The following is a 21,448-nucleotide window of genomic DNA, read 5'->3' as shown; positions in this document are numbered from 1 at the left end:
GCGGAAGGTCAGCAAAATTCATTCTGATCCAAGAATGGTTGGGGAACAATTCAGCTCTGCAATTACGAAAAGGCTTGCAGGCATTCATGGATCCCAGTGAATTAACTGGACAATTTCAACCAGGATAATCTCAACATTTTCTCTCCAGTCATTGCTTTCAGATGTTTCCAGTTCTGGTTATTTTGCACTTTTTTCCCTTCAGGACAGAGTGGTTCAGCAATGCTTAAGATTGGAGAATCTTCAAGTCTCTTCTACAGTTTCAACAAATGGTTTATCTGAAGATGCCCAATATTAGACTCAGGGGTGAGATTCTACCAGTTCGCACCTATTCGCTAGAACCGGTTGTTAACATTCTAAGCAGTTCGGAGAACCGGTTGTTAGAAGAAATTACTGGCCTAATCCTGTAAGGAAGGCAGGAAGGAAACATTCTGGTGTTGCTTACAGAAACTGCCTCTCCTTTAACTCTTATTACATTCTTGGCAGGACTAGACTTCCTGTCTCAGGAACATCTCTGGAGTTTTTTTCCCCTCCTTTGCTGGTACTTTGCTTGTGTGGAGTGACCATTCAAAGTTACAATGGCACTGAAAAAAGTGACTTATGACCATTTTTCATACTTACGACTGTTGCAGCATCCCCACAGTCATGAGAGGCCAAGCGAGGAGATGTGTGCCTCAATGTGAGTGATATTGAGTTGGCCACATCCAGCCAATAACATGCCCACCAAGCCACGCCCACCAACTAAGCCACGCCCACAGAACCGACTGTTAAAAAATTTGAATCCCACCCCTGATTAGACTGTACAATTTTATATTGTATGTAAGATACTGAATGATGAAAATCTCACCTTTTTGGGTAGAGGAGAATATCCAACCCTCTGATAAAAATGTACATTGGGGAAATGTGTTAAAGATGCCCTTAGAACATCCCTAAGCTGTAACATGAATTAATTAACTGCAAATCTAAAAATACACTATTAAAAAAAGTGCTATTAACATCGCACCGCTAGATTGTAGAAAAATAAACACTATGGTGGGGAAATTCAGCACAATTTGAATTTCTGTTTCCAGAGGAGTTTATTTATTTATTTATTTATTTTATTTATTTATTTGATTTGCCAATTGTTTACAAGATAATAAGTATAAGTGTATACATAGTTGTGAATACATGAAATGGGTACATATAAGAAAAATAAAAGAATAAGAGAAACAATAGGACAGGGACGGTAGGCACGTTGGTGCGCTTATGCACGCCCCCTACAGACCTCTTAGGAAAGGGGTGAGGTCAATAGTAGACAGTCTAAGGTTAAAGTTTTTGGGGTTTGGGGAAGAGACTACAGAGTCGGGTAGAGTATTCCAGACATTGACCACTCTATTGCTGAAGTCGTATTTCCTGCAATCAAGTTTGGTGCGGTTTACTTTGAGTTTGTATCTATTGAGTGCTCTTGTGTTGTTATGGTTGAAGCTGAAGTATTCATTGACAGGTAGGACATTGCAATGTATGATTTTATATACCATGCTTAAGTCAGACCAAAGACGGCGTAATTCAAGGTTTTCTAGTTCTAGAATTTCAAGTCTGGTGGCATAAGGTATTCTACAACGAGTAGAAGAGTGGAGAACTCTTCTTGTGAAATATTTCTGGACTTTCTCAATTGTGCTAATATCAGATACGTAATGAGGGTTCCAGACTGATGAACTGTATTCGAGTATTGGTCTAGCAAATGTTTTGTATGCTCTGGTTAGTAGTGTGATATTACCAGAGAAAAAGCTACGTAGGATTAGGTTAACAACTCTTAATGCCTTTTTGGCTATGTAGTTGCAGTGGGCTCTAGCACTTAGATCATTAGAGGTAAGTATTCCAAGGTCCTTTACAGAGCTTGGGTCATCAACAAGATCTTGACTATTCAGCTTGTATTTTATTTTCTGATTTTTTTTGCCAATATGTAAGACAGAGCATTTATTTGTTGAGATTTGAAGTTGCCATTTGTTTGACCATTCAGATACATAGTCAAGATCTTTTTGTAGGGTAGCAGTATTGAACAGCTTTACATCATCAGCGAAGAGAACGCAATTGCTCTTAATATGATCACAGAGGTCGTTTATGTAGAGTATGAAGAGAGTTGGTCCTAGAACACTGCCCTGGGGGACACCACTATTGACAGGTACTGGATTTGATAGGACGCTCCCGATTTTGACCATTTGTTGTCTGTTTGACAGGAATGCTTCTATCCAGTTATTCAGTTGTCCAGAGATACCATAGGATTTTATTTTTAGGAGTAGTTTGTCGTGTACCACTGAATCAAAGGCTTTACAGAAGTCTATGTAGATTGCGTCTATTGCTTTGCCCTGGTCGAGTTGTGTCGTCCATATGTTTTTGCAGTGTAAGAGTTGCAGATTACAGGATAGTTTTTTTCTGAAACCAAATTGTTTATTGGAGAGTAGGTTGTTTGTCTCTAAGTGGAGGATGATGGATTGGTTAATAATTGATTCCATGACTTTACAGGTGACGCAGCATAAGGAGATTGGCCTGTAATTTTCAACTAGGCTTGGGTCTCCCTTTTTGAAGATGGGGATGACTGTGGCTTGTGACCATAGGTTAGGCAAGGAGCTGGTCCTGAAAGATTTTTCAAAGATTATGCTTAGAGGTTTGGCTATGGCAGTGGATAGCTTTCTTAAGAAGTAGGCACATATTCCATCCGGTCCAATAGATAGAGATGGTTTTAGATTGCGTAGTGATTTTTCAACATTGTCTTCTGTGAAATCGATATGTATTAGATCATTGTTGTTATCTGTGGTATGGCTAGGAAATACTGGGCATGATCCATTGCTGTTAACAAATACTGAGCCGAAGAATGTGTTAAAGATGTTGGCTTTAATGGTGTCATCGTTGCAGTCTTTACCATCAGGTCCTATCAAGGGAGGGATGGACCTTGAGTCTTTTAGTTTGTTGTTTACAAAATTGTAAAAAGCACGGGTGGAATTGGTGCTTAGAAGGTTTTCCTCTTGTTTAATGTGATAATTGGTGCATTCGGTCTTTATCTGGTGGCATAAATTTTTGTATCGGTTTTTGAAATTGGCAACGTGACCAGATTTGTTTTTCCGCCAGAGTGATCTCTTTTTGGATTGAAGTTTCCTTATTGATATGGGTAATCTGCTTTTTTGTTTTGTTTTGGGAGTTGTTGTTGGTACATATAGTTTGATGACTCTTTTGACTTCAAGTAAAAATATGTTGTAATGGTCTTCAACGGTATTGCATCCAGTGAATAGAGATTGCCAATCAAGGGATGAGAGATCGTTGTCTATAAGATCATAGTTGCCTTGTTTGAAGTTACAATTGGGGATTACATCATTGTGGTGATTTTTGTGTGGACGTATGTTGAGACAAAAGTCAATCATATTGTGGTCACTACTGGAAAAGGGTTCTTTAGTTTCTATTCCGTAAATTAAATTCAAACTGTTGCAGAAGATGAGATCGAGGCAGTTGTTTAGTCTAGTGTTGTTGGTTACTAGTTGTTCCAGTCCCAGATTTGTAATAGCATTGTAGAAGGTTGTGTGTATGATTTCAGTTGTACAATCATTTAGGGTCCAGTCAATATGAGGTAGATTGAAATCACCAAGAAGGATAAAAGGGTATGGGCAGGATGCAGCCCATGTTAGTAATGTATTTAGCTTGTTTACATGTTCGATGTCATAATCAGGTGCTCTGTAACATAGTAAGAATCGAATTGTGATATTTAAGGATAGTTCACAGATGATGGTTTCAGGAAGGGCAAGCTCCTGGGTAACTTGGATATTTTTTAGATGTAAGGATTTTTTATAGAATATAGCAACACCACCTCCTCGACGATTTTCACGATCTGATCGGTAAACATGATAGTCTCTTACTGTGGTAATGGAGTCGGGGAGAGATGCATTGAGCCATGTTTCACAGACAAATATAATGTCGAAGTTAGCCATATTTAGGAGGAAGAGAAATTCAGGTATTTTATTCACGAGGCTTCTTGCATTGAGTAGTTTGCATTTAAGGCCGGCAGTAGTTGGAATTGAGGTAGTTGGGGGCGTGCGTGCCTAGTCTTGGGTGATGGTGGATGGGTTGAGGTAGGGTTGTGGTTGAGGGTAAAAGCTGAGTATTGGGTTGCGTGGCTTACTTTTGATACAGTCAGCATGGTAGTCAATGTACAGGTCCTTCTCTCCATTGTCTAGATGGTTTATGGCATAAGATAGCTTGAAAAACAAGCAAATCAATTCGAAAATAGATAGGAAAATCATTGATGAAGACGTATTCTTTAGCATGCGTTAAGTCCAAAAAAAAAAAAAAGCTTAGCAGAGTACTTAGTGACTGAGTCATATTTGGGAACAGGGTATTCACGAATAGTGTTACTGTTTTCATCTGTCAAATTTGGCAAATGTTTGCATTTAATTTGCATTCTCTTAAATAGACATTGGTCTATGTAAATGAGATGGTTTGTGTGATGTGTTACTTTCACATGTTTAAAGTAAACAAGGGCTTGGGGAAGAATAGCTGAATAAAAGATGTATGCTTTTAACTACACACTGCTTTCCAACTACAGGTTTTTAAGCATACCTTTTTCTCCTAATATCTGTAAAACGAATCTACCTTATTCTACTTCCTGTGTGCCCATTTTTGTTTTTTTGTTTTTATAATGAATGAATATTCAGAAATGTAATCCCTGACCCGATATTCCATTATTCTGTTTTATTGATCTAGAACAAGGTCTCAGCATAACATAATATTAATTAATTTGACATTATCACCATGGTTAACTCTGGGGTGGAAAGTTTCTACTAATTAAAATGCAGCTTAACTTGCTAGTTAAAAAGCAAATATGAATTAAGTACTATTTAGCTGTCTAGGAAAGTAACAGGTGCCTAATGAAATTATACCTGTATCACACTAAAAGTGACAACTGTATTTTAGATACTAAACTAACTGAACAGTGTAATTTCATAATGAAGCTTAATATTATATTGCTTAATGGGAACACACACTTAATTATATGCTTGATAAAAACAGCAGCACTTAACATTTATGGCCATGTAGGGGACAATAAAATTACTACATTCTGTTGATTTTCTGCTTCTTCTTCTTCTTTTTTACTAATATAGAAACAAGTCTGCAATTAGTTTGCACTTAATATTTTACAGATTTTGAGGCAAGATGATGAAGATGGGCTACAAGTTAACATTGCATTAAAAGATGCCATTTTTTTCTCAAGATTTAGTTCACTGAATGAGCCAGTTGTTAAGCAAGGACTATTTGTATTAACAAGAAGTAGTAAATAGTAATATATATTTTTTTGAATCCCACCACTGATGCACACCTTTTTTACGGACCTCTTAGGAATGGGGTGAAGTCCACGGTAGACAGTTTGAGGTTGAAGCTGTGAGGGTTTGAGACTGTAACAACGGAATCAGGTAGGGCATTCCAGGCATTGACCACTCTGTTGCTGAAGTCATATTGGAGTGGTTTGCCTTAAGTTTGTATTGATTGCCCGTGTATTATTGTGGTTGAAGCTGAAGAAGTTGTTGGCACGCAAAATGTTGTAGCAGACAATTTTGTGAACTATGCTTAGATCAGACCTCAGGCGGCGCAGTTCCAGATTGTCCAAGCCCAAAATTTCAAAACCTTTTGGGTTTTTTAAAATGTATATTAGGTTAGTTATTGGAGGAATTTAAACTTAAAACCCTACACTAAACTAAAGGTACATTTAAAAGGGCTTTGTATAGATTTGTGCTAAAAATATTCTTCTGTAAATTTTATATTTAAAAGTATGATTATTAGAGGAAGTTCCATAGAGTTATAGTTTTGATGAGATTGAGTAAAGTCCAAAGAGAAATTACTTTTGCTCTTCAGAAAACTAGATCTTCAGGAGCTAACTGTGACCCAATATATAAGTTGTGTGAATAGTTGGAAGTCTTGAGTCAACCTTCAGGAAGTGAGAATCAAACTGCTGGCATTCGGCAGTGAGTTAGCCTGCAGTACTACATTCTAACCACTGTGCCACCACAGCTCTTATATTTAGTACTCAATTGAATACTTATTTAGTATTCAAAATGCCAAGAATTCAGTACCTAAGGAGTAGACTTACTCTACTTTCAGTGCTTAACGACTGAATCAGTCTTTGAAATATAAATGAAACTTTTATAACAGCTTCCTTAAAACATATTTAGCATATTTAAAGCTCTGGGTATTTGATTTTGCTCTCTCATGAGGAATCCAACCCTTTCTATTTTAATATGGTTTCTAAGGAAATGTTTTGCAATTCAAATCTAAGGCTCTTTTGCAGCATATACTGCTATTTAACTTCCCCTATAGGAGCAAAGCTAAGTATTGTAGGGTTATCAGATTTTTTAAAAAAAGGTAAATATAATTACTATACTATACTATATGTCTTTCTCATTAGCAATCCATTAAAGCCAGAAGTGATGCAATAACTGTATTTATTGTTGAGACAGTGGTTTTGGTATTCATATGAAGAACATAAGTCTAATCCATTTAATCCAGTTTTCCCTTTACTTTGATCTTTAAGGATTAAAATCTTTAGAAAAGTTTAGGTTTTTAAGGTCAATGATTTTATCCAGTTAGGCAATTATTTTAGCTTTTGTTTAATCCCTGATGGCACTCTTTGTTTATATTTGCAATATTTTATTGTTTGCATTGGGGATTTGTTTTGATTAATAACATTTATCATGTGAGCTGTGTCAAGCTTGGATAAATTATGCGTGCATAAGCGCACAATCGTGCCTACCGTCCCTGTCCTATTGTCCCCAATTATTAGTTCCTATTTCTTGTATTTAAACTTATCTTTATTCTTGTTTCTGTTATATTATAAGCTTTTGACAAATAAATAAATAAATAAAAAAATATACAACAGCTAAAAATTACAGTATTTTTGATATTAGAGGCCTTTTATAGCTGTTTGTGGCCATATGTTCCTGAATTTATTGAATTCTTAATTATCATTAGTGCCTCTTAAGATTCTAGTCTTGAGTCTATTCCATAGTTTAATTGTGTTTTATATGAAGTATTAGTTCCTTTAATTGGCCTAAATATTATTATCATAATCATTATTAGTTTAAATGTATCATAATCTGGATTCTAATATTACTGGAGTTAAAAAAGCTTCTCCATTTTTAAAGTTCATATCATAGATCTCTTTCATGTATCCCTCTGTTCTCCTTTTGTTCCAAGTTAAGTTGAAAAATCTCCACGTGTTCCCCTTTTCCCACTCACCACCTAGGTTGCCATTTTCTGTTCTTACTACTCTTGTTATTGCTTGTTGTTACATTATTTCCTCATCCATATGCTTCCCCCCCCCCCTTTCTTTCTTTGTGTAGAATTTTTCCGAGAGCTCCTGGAGAATGCAGAAAGGTCCTTAAATGATATGTTCGTACGAACATATGGCATGCTGTACATGCAGAATTCAGAAGTATTCCAGGACCTCTTTATAGAACTGAAACGATATTACACGGGAGGCAATGTGAACTTGGAGGAGATGTTGAATGACTTCTGGGCCCGTCTATTAGAGCGAATGTTCCAGCTCATAAACCCCCACTATCATTTCTCTGAGGACTATCTAGAGTGTGTAAGCAAATACACAGACCAGCTTAAGCCTTTCGGAGACGTACCCAGGAAACTCAAGGTTCAGGTGACGAGAGCTTTCATCGCGGCAAGGACATTTGTTCAGGGACTGACCGTGGGCAGAGAAGTTGCCAACAGGGTATCTAAGGTAATCAAAATGATTTCTCTTTCTTTTCTATGGCTTCACTGGAGACTCAAATTTTTATGCACTGTCATTTTTGGTGTGCAGCTTTCCATCTATGTCAACATTATAGCTAGCAGGGTAGTTTGTTGGGGTGTGAATAACTGTAGAATGTTTCTTTTCCTTTGGACTATGTCAAAAATGATAGCTGTACTGCCAAGTTTCTCGCTAAGATGGGAATGGTGTGTCAATCTTCATTTGGTATTGAGAAAGAGGACAGCCTGCTAGCCCCTTCATCTCTTTCCTTTAATTCCAAGTCATTCAGAGAAGATATAAATACATCGAAAAAGCAAGAATCTATGAGACTTATTACTACTGGTACTTTGACAAATGGTAATGATATATTATACTTTTAATATTGCATACAGCTAGCATGAGAGGAAGTTGTACTGTCAAAAAGCTCAATTGTGATAGGAAATATATCATAATAGATATCTCATATTTGCTTCTTTTTAAAAGTATGTTCAAAGCTACACAGTGGTGATAAGAGTGGCAAAGGGGCAGTTGTTTGTACTCATGCTATTTATCACACTAAAAATCCAGAAGAAACAAAGGCTTTTCTTGGGCAAGCTGTGGGAGCTGAGGGCCTACATTGTGAACTACATCATCATGGTTGGGCTTTTAGAGATATTTTTGAAAATTATTTCCTGCCGGGAGGGAGGATCTCTTTTCAGATATTGCTGAATATAACTTCCAACATTCTTCATCGTGGATTATATGATTGAGTCTCGTAAGAGGTGTAGTTCAATCATAACTAATGACCCAGGTTTCTTCCATTCTTTGTGGGTAGCTATGAAGGTGTTCCTAGTGACAATATTCATAATTATAGCATAGCAATTATTAAGGAATGGAGTTTCTATCTCTTATCATTTAGTGCTGGTGATCAGAGATGGAAGTACCACAGTTCCATATAGTGTACAGCTATTAAACAGATACTAATCCCCAATGATATGCACACTCTATGGTTGTTATCTGGTAGACATAATTGTGTGGACAAGCAGTGTTACCTGGTTAAGAAGTATGCTTTTTCTGTCTTGGTATCTTCACATCCCATGCCATCTCCAAGATAAGGATGTCCCCAACCTTACTTTCAGAAGGCTGCGGAGAACTGTCTCTTCCCCTAGGTTTGGGGGCCAAGATGTTAGTATGTGGTTTGGTTATGATGTATGTATTTTGAGATTTTTAATTCTGAAGTCTCTGTTTTGGTTTGACTGTGTTTTGTTTTCCATAGCCCAGAGTTTCATTGGATAGCTGGACAGCCATATAAATCTGATAAATAAAAATAATTCAAATAAAATTATGGTTGTCCATCCACCTAGCAGCCACACATTTACACTTTACATCTTGCAGCAAGATCTGTCTCAGCTACTCTTTGGCACAAATGCAGGGAGAAAATAAAACACTCTTTGCTTCAGTATTTGGTAACACAAAAGCTTATTGTTTATTCCTTCCTCCACAAGGTCCAAGATAATAGCTAAGCCAATAAAATAAAGTTGGATCTAACCCGAGTTTCCTGGGATTCAATATTTATAGTAATTTCCCCTCATTACCCTTTCATTACCCATGATTACCCTTATTACCCATGATTACCATTATTAATGATAATTATTCGTATGAACTCAATCACTTGAATCGTGGTTAATGCATATAGCTTCACCTCACAGCATTTTACATAGACTGTGCATATTATTATGATGATACAGAGTTTATTCTGATGAAGAGGAATGCCATCCTTCAGGTCGCTGTGGCTTCGATTCAAATGCGTGTGTTGCGTAGTCGCGACAATCTGTTTGTTTCACTGAAGGTACAGAGTAAGAAATCAATCTCTCCTCTCCCCCACAATGTCACTTAATGACATTTTTGTCTAGAGGTTGCTATATAGGCCATACTTCAGTGAATAATTAGATAAACATTGAAGAGAGTCTTGGATCCTGGACTGCAGTGGACCACTTCAAAGAAATTGGGATATAAAGTTGGGTTTGTTCAAATTGCTGTATATTTTCACAAAGTCTGATTAGTTATTTTGGCAATGCATAGGCTAGATAAGATACTGACAATAGGATTTTGTGTGTGTGTGTGTGTGTGTGTGTATGGATCTTTGGTTATTCGGGTTTTCTCCCGCGTAAGATTGGAAGTATCTAGGCAACGTTTTGATGAAGTCTCATTCATCATCTTCAGGCTTGTGTCTTCTGCTCTGTGCTTCTCAGAGTGCTTCTCTTACTCTGAGAAGCACAGAGCAGAAGACACAAGCTAAAGATGATGAATGAGACTTCATCAAACGTTGCCTAGATACTTCCAATCTTACGCGGGAAAAACCAAATAACCAAAGATCCACATACAAATACCCGAGAACCGCAGAAAAGATATATATATATATATATATATATATATATATATATATATATATATATATATATATATATATATGTGTGTGTGTGTGTGTGTGTGTGTGTGTGTGTGTGTGTGTGTGTGTGTGTGTGTGTGTGTTGTATCTATGTATGTACACACACACACACACACACACACACACATATATATATATATATATATATATATATATATATATATATGTATGTATGTGTGTGTGTGTGTGTGTGTGTGTGTGTGTGTGTGTGTGTGTGGCAGGAAAGAGGAGTTACAACCAAAAGCTCTAGATTCTAACTAAAGAATAAGTCTATCAATTTATACTGCTCAGTGTTTGTCAGGCCACAAAACTCAAGAAATATACATAGTGATTTTTCCAAGCAGGTTTCTTTAACATTTTATGCCTATAGACAGAATCTTGCCAAACTAAAGCACTCTACTATCCATATCAAGGATATACTCTGAGAACTATCAAGGAAGTGCTGTCTTCACCCTTTCTCTCACTCAAGATATCTGGACTACACTTCTTCTTACTCCTCTGGAATCCCTCTTGGGAATTCAACCCACGTCATTGTATTACAGTTTTAGCAGTTTTTCTTCTGGGAGGGATCTCTTTTCAAACATTTTGTATCTGTATGGCAGCATCAAGAGGGTTTTCAAGGATAACTGCGGAAATTAACTTCTCAGAGGGTAGTGCTGGTAACAACTCCATAACTGCAGGACCTCACAACCTTCTGCATTTTCTCCCTGGCTGCTTATAAGGAGACTGACTAGTCACCAACATTCTCTAGAAGGCAGAACCTCCAGCAACAGCTATTTCCAGATTCCTGGAAATGGGGACAGGGAGAGGGATATTTCCCTGGCCATCATTACTGTCATGTTCTAAATTGCTGAGGGTAAACAGCAGTCCTGAGCTTGGCTTTTCATTCAGAAATAAAAAGTGAGCAGCTCTTTTTCTGGCATTCAAGCAAGAACTTAAAAATTGCATCTGTGTATTTTTATATTCCCAATGAAAGTGTTTTTTCTCTACCTTGGCAACTTTAAGATGTGTGGACTTCAACTCCCAGAATTCCCCAGCCAGCCATGCTGGCTTCCCCATACTTTCCGATGCTGGCTGAGGAATTCTGGGAAATGAAGTTGCCAAGGTTGAGAAACATTGCTCTTTCGACTTTTAAACCTGTTGCCTTATATAATGTGCACAAGACCCATTTGAAACAAAGTGAGAATACTGATATATTTTAGTAATAAACTTCAAGAATCAAAATTTGCTCCATACAGCATCTCTTATCACATTTTCAAACTAATTATCCCAGAACTCAAGAAGGAGAAAGTCTTCTGCTTCCATTTTTCAAAGATTCTTTGCAACACATTGCATTGTATCTCTGACATATGCCATTTTAATTTTATTTTTCACCTTAGTCCCAGCTATAGAAAGAAATAAACTCATTATCTCAGAAGCAGAAACTCTTGCTCCAAATTTCATCCAATTCTAGCAACTGTTCTTCTAAGCAAAATGTAAACACTTCTTTTCATACTCCTGTCTTACTTGCATATTTGTCAGCTGTCATCATCTACCTAGAAGGGCTGTGCCTGCAGATATAATTTAATTATTCAGATCTCTTCAAAGGCAAAAATGTTACTGTTATTTTTTATTTTCCCATCACGGTAAATCACAAGAAGCTTCAGATTTCTGCAGGAAAATTCTAATCAATCCACTTCAAAGCCATTGTCTTGTAAGATTGCCAAGATAAGAAATGCCACCTTTTATTGATATTTTACACCATTGCCCTTCATGGATATGTGAATGATCCCTCAAATAATAATGTATTGTAAATCTGGATCAAATGGCTTCTTACTGAAATAGGTTATCCTAAATAGCAATAGCATTTGGATTTATATACCATTTCATAGTGCTTTACAGCCCTCTCTAAGTGGTTTACAGAGTCAGCCTATTGCCCCCAACAATCTGGGTTCTCATTTTACCGGCCTCGGAAGGATGGAAGGCTGAGTCAACCTTGAGTCAGTGAGGATCGAACTGCTGAACTGCTGGCAGCTGGCAGTCAGCAGAACTAGCCTACATTACTGTATTCTAACCACTGTGCCACCATGGCTCTTATGCTCCAGATATCTGTTTCAGAGGGCCCAAATGGAAGCATTTATCCTTAATGCAACGTTTTGTAGATTTGCATAGCACAAGGAATATTGTGCCTCCCGATTTAAAAAAGATTTCATTTTCCATTTTACTTTTTGCCGCGTAGTCTAAAATGAGATTATGAAAATGGAAATCTGATTAAATAACTTATATTCATATCACAGGGTATAAAGTTGAGAGAAAAAATAAACCAAGAATTTAAAAATAAGTCCATTGTTATAGTCCACCACTCGTTCTCTCTTACAGGTGGATTTCAATCACAATAAAGGAGGAAAGTTGATTATTTAGAGATGTCCTAATTAAGGCAACATTCAGCAAAAAAAAAAAAAAAAAGCTGCCTGCCTTTTTTCTTCTAGTGTCATTTTTTTCATCAAATTCTTCCTCTCATGCTTTGAGAATTTTGCAACAACCCATAATTATGACATGTCTTTAATGCAGATAACTATAGTTGTTTTGGGAAATGCCATATACTGGTAATGTCCATACAAAACACAGGTTCTTCACCAGGATAATTTTTACAGGTGGCATATACTGGGATTCAAGTAACGTCACACCCTATGCTATTTGTTATATTTTAACCTTTACTTATATTTTTAAAATGGCACTGTACCTTTTCAACGATTATGTATCAGATTATGATTTAGAAGCTACTTTGTCATCTTTTCATTAAAGAGATGTGGGTTTAAATTCCTACTCAATTATAAATTGTATTGCAAAAAATGACTAGCTTTCAAGCAGTGAAGTCGATGAAACGGAATTATCTAATTCATATTTTGCCAGATTAAAAATGCAGACCAGATTCTGGGGTGGTGTGCAATAAAGTGAATCATTCAGGAAGATTTGCTACTGACAACAAATACTGATCCTGAAGAAAACAAATAAAAATTACACAAAGACTGTTGAGATTCAGATTCAAACTAAATTGATGCCAAAGAAGATATAAGTGGGTATCTAGGATATGTCAGTAAATCCTTATCTATGTGATGATGTAGTAGACTTCCAATAAAAAAAAAAGATTACATGCCGTACATAAATAAATAAGACACTAAGAAAGATCATTGCCCCAGTTTAAAAAGTATGAATATATAGATTTACTTAAAAAGGAAAAAAAATGAGTAAGCTGGCATTGAACAGTTTTCCTTTTCACAAAACTATGCCAAAAAATAGCAAACATCTCACATATCTCCAATATATTGTATTATTCCAATGCAGCACAGATTTCAGATATTGTGTTAGAAAATAGTTAAACAAGGATTTAATTAGTTGATTCAATATTTTTGGGTTTTGCCCTTCGAGTACTTCAACTGCCAGGATCAGTCCTTGAGAGAATGACTGGCTGAAGATCACCCAGCTGGCTTCATGCCTAAAGCAAAATTAATATCTCAATCCTCAGCTTCAGTGGATCCCATCATTTTTGGTCAAATTAGTCTCCAAAATAATAACATTTCTTTTACAAAGTTCTGACTTTATATGCAATTTTAAATTTACTAATTATCATTTTTCAGGGTTTGGTATGATTTTGTATGTCCAAAATAGTTTCGGAATTGCTGTCATGCTGAGATTTATCATTTTTATGCCACTGAGGTTTTTAATGACCCATTGAGGGTTTGGTTCTTTCCCCCTCTTCCCTCTTCTTTTCACACTATTATGTTTTTTTCCTGGAAATAGTCACAAACATTTACAGCTGGCTAAGAATAAACAGTTTATATTATGTGTGTAAACATTTATAAATCTTTGCTGATACAGAATACAATAGAATAGAATTCTTTATTGGCCAAGTGTGATTGACACACAAGGAATTTGTCTTTGGTACATATGCTCTCAGTGTAGATAAGAAAAAATAAAATAAAAATAAAAATTCATTCATCAAGAATCATAAGATACAACACTTAGTGATAATCATAGGATACTAATAAGCAATCAAATCATACTAGGAAACAAATAAAACAATATAAATTGTAAAGATACAAACAACACAGTTATAGTCATAAGTGGGAAGAGATAGGTTAATAGGAAAGATGAGAAGAATAATAGTAATATAGTCTTAGTAAGTAGTTTGACAAGTGTTGTGGGAATTAGTTGTTTAGCAGAATGGCCATATTCAGGGAAAAACTGTCCTTGTGTCTAATTGCTCTGGTGTGCAGTGCCCTGTAGTGTCGTTTTGAGGGTAGAAGTTGAAACCATTTATGTCCAGGATGTGAAGGGTCTGTAGATATTTTCACAGCCCTCTTTTTGACTTTGCTTTTATACAGGTCCTCAATGGAAGGCAGGTTGGTAGCACTTGTTTTTTCTCCAGTTTTAATTATCTGTTGAAGTCTGTGTCTGTCTTGTTTGATTGCAGAACCAAACCAGACAGTTATAGAGGTGCAGATGACAGACACAATAATTCCTCTGTAGAACTGAATCAGCAGCTCTTTGGGCAGTTTGAACTTTCTTAGTTGGCACAGAAAAAAACATTCTTTGTTGGGCTTTATCGATGACGTTTTTGATGTTAGATGTCCATTTTAAGTCTTGAGATATAGAACGTAGAAACTTGAAGGTCTCTACTGTTGATATTTTAGATAGAAAACAAAAGAGTATTACTTTTATTCTTCATTGGCCAAAGTAGTCACTGTTTTCCAATAAGACCAATCCTTGATATTTTTATACATTGATATATAAAAATATATCAATATACTTTTGAGAAATGACCCAGAAATCCTATTTAACTTCCAAGCCTGAAGTCTGAAACATCTTAAAATTGCCAAATTAGACTGTCTTACATATAGTACCCTAATACCTATGATGGTGTTCCATGGGTCTTCCGGAGAAGTGAAGTTTAGCATTCATTGTTGCATTTGAGAAATTTGCAATTTGAAGTCTCAAGGAGGTAAAATGTCTTTTATTAACTTGTCAGTTAATTTAGGACTCTTTTGACTGGAGTTTGCTTCAAATAAATCAATGGGGTTTAAACTGTAAACAAGGGATGTGTGGAAATCTCTGTTCGATGCTGCTAATCTCCTTAGATCCCTCAGTGAATGTTTCGTATGAGTAATTTCATCTGGAAATATTGCTAATCAGATATCTCCCCCACTCTCTCTTTCTGTCTTGCTTCTTTCAAAATGTCTCAGAGGTTTTGACAAGTTTGTTTTAGTGAAAAAGAAGAAAATGACGCACTATTGATGGTTACACATAAAAAGAATGGGAAGGAAGAATATCTGAAAGAGGACTAATTTAAATTTTGTTGCCAATGTCTCCATGTGCACATAATGAAAAAACTAAGACCAATGTAGTGATTTCTTGGTTACTTGCAGCTGATTACAGCCAAAGTTGGATATGCCTTTGAATAAATAAGGCAGTCATACTCTTGAAATAATAATAACTTAATAGTTGGATCCATAGTCAGCCAAAATAGTTTCCAAAAGGATAGTTATTTTAATCTTTTGCAGACAGGTTTAGACTATTTTAAATTCTTGTGCTTTCCCCTGGAAATGGACTGGCAAGGAAATACTGGATGTCTACATAGCTCATTGAAAACAAGTTATCTATATACAACTTATACTCCTGTGTCTGTTTGTTTGTAACTTTTAAATTCCAGCAAAATGACGTGTTATACAGGAACAATTGTTGAAGCAAGGTATCTCAAATTGGCTAACTTACAGAATCCTAGGACCCATTATTCAGGTGGGAATGTTGTGCCTGCCACAGACATTATTCATGTTTGGAAAAAGTTGTAGCCACCACATTGCTGCAGTCAGCTGCAGTAACATGTTCCCTGATAACTCCCCCAAAGTCAATGGGGAAGACGGCAGGAAGTGTGAATTTGATCAAAATTGCTGACATTCCCTGCCAGCTTTCCAGAAGCAAAGTCTGTTGTTTTTTGGGAAGTTGGCAATGAGTATCAGCAATGGGGAGGCTGACAGGGAAGGTCACAAGTTGCTTAGGTAATTTTTTCTCACCTGTGCAACTTCCCCAGCCCCTCTATGTTCACCCAGTACAGGCCATTTTCACACAACCTGCACAATCTTTTAAGTTAGGCATGTAAATATATGTGAAATGACACAATGGCTTACTTTTTTTTTTTTTTAAGATTCAAAAGACTTAAAGATTCCAAAGAATCTTAAACATAAAGTATGTATACTGAATTTTAAAAAAGAAAAGAGCTCCGATTGACAATAGAACTCTTTTGCTATTGTAAAGTTGCTACAAGTTAGTAAACATTTAACAACATACACACTTTTGGAATAGGCAAATGTAACGCCATAAGCAGTCGTTTTTTATCCCCAGTTCTAAGATAAGGACTTTATTACGGCCCAGCTTTCTTGTTCAGAGCACTCTGCAAAAATACAATGTGGTTGGCATCTTCAAAGGAAAAGCTCTTCGGTATTAATTTAAGCGGGTTGGGAAACAAGCCATTGTGATGCTACATCTGGGAATGTTGGAAACTGATTCAACTAAAATTTCTATCTACTGACAGCTGGTCTTTTCCTGTTCGGGGAGATGATTTTGTTGGTTCTTAAGGTGGCAACTGTCCTCCCCTCCTTCAAGTTGCCATTACTGGACCTAACTATTCTGGAGAGTTATTGTCTAGTTACAACCTTCTCTTTTGAGGGAAGGTTCTGAAAAGGATAGTTGCAGGACAACTCTAGAGAACTTGGAAGCAACTGGATTACTAGGATCCCTTTAAGTCAGGATTCAGGCCCAGCAATGGGGCCCAGCATGGATCACTCATCTAGATGTCCCCTGGTGGATCAGGAGTGGGGGGTGATGTGTTCATTCTTGCTCTTCTTGATCTCCCACTGGCCTTCAATACCATCAATCAGGCAGGGTATCTTTCTGGATCAACTCCAGGGGCTGAAGGTTGGTGGCACTGTGCTATACTATTCTTCTCCTTCCTTCTGGACTAGTTCCAATCATTATTAATGGAGGCAGTTGTGACTAGGAGGACCTTTGCACCATGGGTTTTGTATCATGGGCAGCCATTCCTGAACAGAGAATCCCTGATCATAGTCTCATGCCCCAATCAGCTCCCAATTAGACTATTGCATTGTGCTCTACCAGGGGCATCTGGGAATTTCAACTGATATAAAGTTATAGACTTTTTTCAGTCTTCTCAGGTCTCAAATTGCACTGGTTTACTGTCCAAGATCAATTGAAGCCTTTCATGTCATGTTATGGGGGTGGATTACATGGAAGACCATCTCTCCTCAGTTGTATCTGCTTGCTCTGTGACATCCAGCAGGAGAAGCATGCTCTAAATCCCATTCATTAGAGCACAGGTGTCAAACTGACCGTGTCATGTTGCCCAACAGTGGGGTCCTACCTGTGATGACACAGGGTGGGATACAAAATAAGCAAAGTCTCAAAAACAGATGAAGCTCCTTTTATTCCTTCACTTTGCTTCAAAGCTCCAAATATCATTGACTGGAGACAAAAAGCTCCCCCACAAACAATTACAGAAAGGAGGAAATGCTGTTTCAACTAAAAATGCTTATAAATTATAAAGAGTAAAAACAACACAAACCACACTGAAACAATTAAGGGAACCAGGCAAGATAAGGGCTTGAAGACATCCACAGATATCGGAACACACACTGGGAAGGACACCAAACTCAGAGAGGAACGACAAACTAGAGATATTTCCACGCTTTGTTTCCAGCACTGGCCCATAAGCAGGTCCCTCCTTTTAACCAGTTCACACAGCTGCAGCCCATGAAGAGGATCAAGGCCCTTTCCTCCCCCATAGACCACGCCATTACCATCTCTCCCTTATCCTCTCTTCCCTGCATGCCCTAGGATGGAGAGGGGATGGGCCTGGGTCTTCCTCTGACTGCCCAGCCGGCCTCTGCCCTTCCCCAGCCTCCTCCACAACCTCCGGAGCCACACTTCCACCCCCTATTGGCTGTTCCTCCTCTCCCTCGGAGTCAATCTCCAACAGGGGCAATATACTACCTGTTCCACTACCCATTCAGTGATCGCGCTCATACACAGCTTTCCTCGCACCAGCTGAGGCCTGCAGTACCAATCAACTGAGAGGATAAAGAAGAGAAAAATGCAGGGGTGAGTGGGAGTGGCTATTCTCAGCTGATTGTGGAGGCTTTTTTTCCTCCTCTCAGCTGATCGTGCAAGGCTTTTTTAACTACTGGTTTGGCCAAACTGGGCCTAACTGGTAGCATCAGTGGTAACTGATGTTGTCGACAGGTGACATTTCATGACATTTCCCCCCTTTGCAGTCCTGGAGTGGGCATGGCCTGCATGTGATGTATCTGGCCCGAGGGCCACCAGTTTGACACCCCTGCATTAGAGGATTCTCAAGAGAAGAGTCTTTTCTGTTGTGGTATTTGCCCTCATTCCCCCAAAGCCAAACTTTTCCCAACCATTCTTGCTTTTTTGTGTAGCTCTAAAACCTTGAAGCTTTGGCTCTGTAGAGATTCTCAGTCATCCAGGTCAAGGCTATCCCAAAGGTGCTTTTTTCAGGAGATAACTGGACTTCCTTGTTTTTTTCTTTTGAATTTGGGATGGACACCCTTTGAATGGTGTGGGAGTAGGAATGGATTTCCAGAGGAAAAATTGCAAACTACAGGAACCAGAACCAGGTTGCCCTGAAAACACAGATAAACCTGCAAGTGACCTCAACGACTCTCTAAAAGAATCCAAATTCTAACTGTCTGCAAGGAATATAAATCCTTCCATTCCCCACTGTCCTGTCAGAGCTGAAGGAGCTTCTTGGATGAAAAGTGAAACATCTTCAAAACAAAACACAAGAAAGTTCAGTTGCCTCCTGAAAAAGCACCTTTGGGACTTGAAGCTCTGGGTTTGTGATAACTTGATTTTGTTACTTTTATCTTGCTCCTCTGTTTTTATGGTTTTTCTATCAAATTTTCTCCTTGTTTTTTACTCTGTATGGGTGGTCATATGAATTGAATAAATAAATAATTTCTGTCACCATTAGAGCTGATTATCTTGGATAATAAGCAAGCAGTCCAAACAGTTTTATAAAATTTAGTATAAAACATTTCATAATTCATGCACTGTATTTATCCATGTCCCTAAAATCTTCTAATAAGAATTAGGTGCTATGGCTACACCAATAGAAGTAGCTTCTGGCGCTATTGTCACGTCCCTATGAAGGAACTTAACAATTACATTAGCATCTTTTTTTTTTTTAATGGTTACTTTAAAAAAAAAACTTTTTACACTTCTGATGCCATTTATGCCACAGCTTTGCTTCTGACTAAATCCAATTTTATGCTTTTTGTCAGATTCCACAGACGCTGATTTTGTGCCACAAACAGGATGCTTCTGGGGCAAAACGAAACCAATGCCACCATAATAGAATTAGAAGGCAAAGGCAAGGTTCAACAGTGAAAAATGTGCCTTGCTAATTGTCAGTGATCACTTTGACTTGCTGCCTGCCAAGCTGCCTCTTTTTTCAAAGGCATGCAATCAATATTCTCAGAAACTCTGTTTTCATGTTTTATAAATAAATAAATATTCCTCCTTTTTTCTAAGAAGGAAAGAGAAAGATGAAAATAAAGGTCAATATCAATTGTCAGGCTGATTTAGAGTATAATTACTGGGCTTGGAAAAAAATAAATATGACATGCTGATAAAGCTAGTAATTAGGAGCAAAAGCAAATAGTATATTAAACCTGCAAAATAAAAATAAAAAACAATTTGAAGGCATTGTGTGTGCCTGGGAAGGAAATGAAATTACAGTGCTGACAAGCCGTCTTTGAGGCCTGAACAAGCAAAACAGTATCAGTATCAGTTAAGATTTGCTGTGTGTCTGTGAGACAGAGACAGAGAGAGACAGAGAGATAGACAGTGAGAGAGATGGGGGGGGAGACAGAGAGAGGCGGGGAAGGAGAGACAGACAGAGAGAGAGAGACAGACAGAGACAAGGAAACAGAGAGAATATATATAAATCATTTGTTTAAAATGCATATCAGGGAGATCAGCTTTCTCACCCTCCCAAATGTAGACAGAGAGATAGATACAAGTATGCCTCTTAAAGAATATTGATAACTTTACACACACACACCCCAAAAAACCTGTGTTCATCTAATATTCCTCCACAACAAAAGTTTTCCATAGCAATCATAAATTCACATTAGGTAAGCCATGGTCTGCTTAACCCTGGTATCTCAAACGAGCGTAATTTACCACATCATGCAAATCCATAAATTATATCTGATAAATTACAGTGACTGTTTTTATGCAACATGCCAGGTCTGCTTGCACAGAGAGACCATTTTAAAGTTCAGTGGAATAGACCAAGGTCCAAAAACATATTTTTTTTAAATCACCAACTTGATTAAACTACCCCCTGCTATTTTCTATAGATTTTGACATTTCAGCAGGGACATTGGTGCACAGAAAGAGGAAAGGTCAGAGTTTGATGGGGCCAAGTTGATGGGATGGCATCTTGCTTCTTCAACAAAGGCAGCTTGGCTACCCAGTTAAAACTTCATCAAATAGACTGCAATAAGGTTTTTTTAAGCACTGATCAGCTTGAGGATTTAAGACTCCCTTTGGAGCTGAAGCCAATTAATGTAAGGAGGCAGAGTTGGAGGATTGTTCAGATTAAGGAAAGCAGAACAGCACACTGACCTTGCAATCTCTATTCTGGCAAAATCCTAACACCCCCACCCCCCATGTTATATTGGGATACAGATCCTCCAGCAAAACACCCAGTGCTGAGAAACCTGCAAAAGTCCCAGTGTTTTGCATTACATTTCACCATATTGCCTTGCCCAACACAAAATTCAACGCCTCTTTTTCATCCCTTTCCTCCTCATCCATGGCACAACTAGAACATGTGTTTCCAGTTTTCAAAATCAACATGGACAAATACAGATCTTGTCCCATCAAACAACTCACATCCGAGACTCAGAGCTGCCTACTATTTTTTTAGAGTTGGAAAGGACCTTGTAGGTCATCTATTTATTTTATTTATTTATTTGATTTGTCAATTGCTTACAAAATAATAGTCATAAGTACAAACACGAGTAAGAATGCAGAAAATAGGTACAAATAAATGGGGACAATAGGACAGGGACAGTAGGCACGATTGTGCACTTATGCACGCCCCTTACAGACCTCTTAGGAATGGGGTGAGGTCAATAGTGGATAGTTTGAGGTTAAAGGAGTGGGGGTTTAGAGGATGTAAC

The 21,448-nt window shown here is 37.6% G+C and overlaps 1 protein-coding gene across 1 annotated transcript in view; it reads left to right on the top strand.

Annotated features, from left to right (window-relative positions):
- The window catches only part of GPC6 (glypican 6), an 883,277-nt gene that overhangs the window by 433,864 nt on the left and 427,965 nt on the right, over positions 1-21,448 (top strand). The window contains exon 3 of the mRNA XM_087967695.1: positions 7,356-7,747. Coding sequence (XP_087823821.1) covers positions 7,356-7,747 — 392 coding nt within the window. The remainder of the gene's footprint in view (positions 1-7,355; positions 7,748-21,448) is intronic.

This window comes from Notechis scutatus, chromosome 5 (assembly GCF_049901735.1).
Source record: "Notechis scutatus isolate UNSWTSFEM ecotype Mainland chromosome 5, rNotScu1.2, whole genome shotgun sequence".
Lineage (NCBI taxonomy): Eukaryota > Metazoa > Chordata > Lepidosauria > Squamata > Elapidae > Notechis > Notechis scutatus.
The sequence above is the reverse complement of the archived record's forward strand: the minus strand, read 5'-3'. Positions and strand labels throughout refer to the sequence as shown.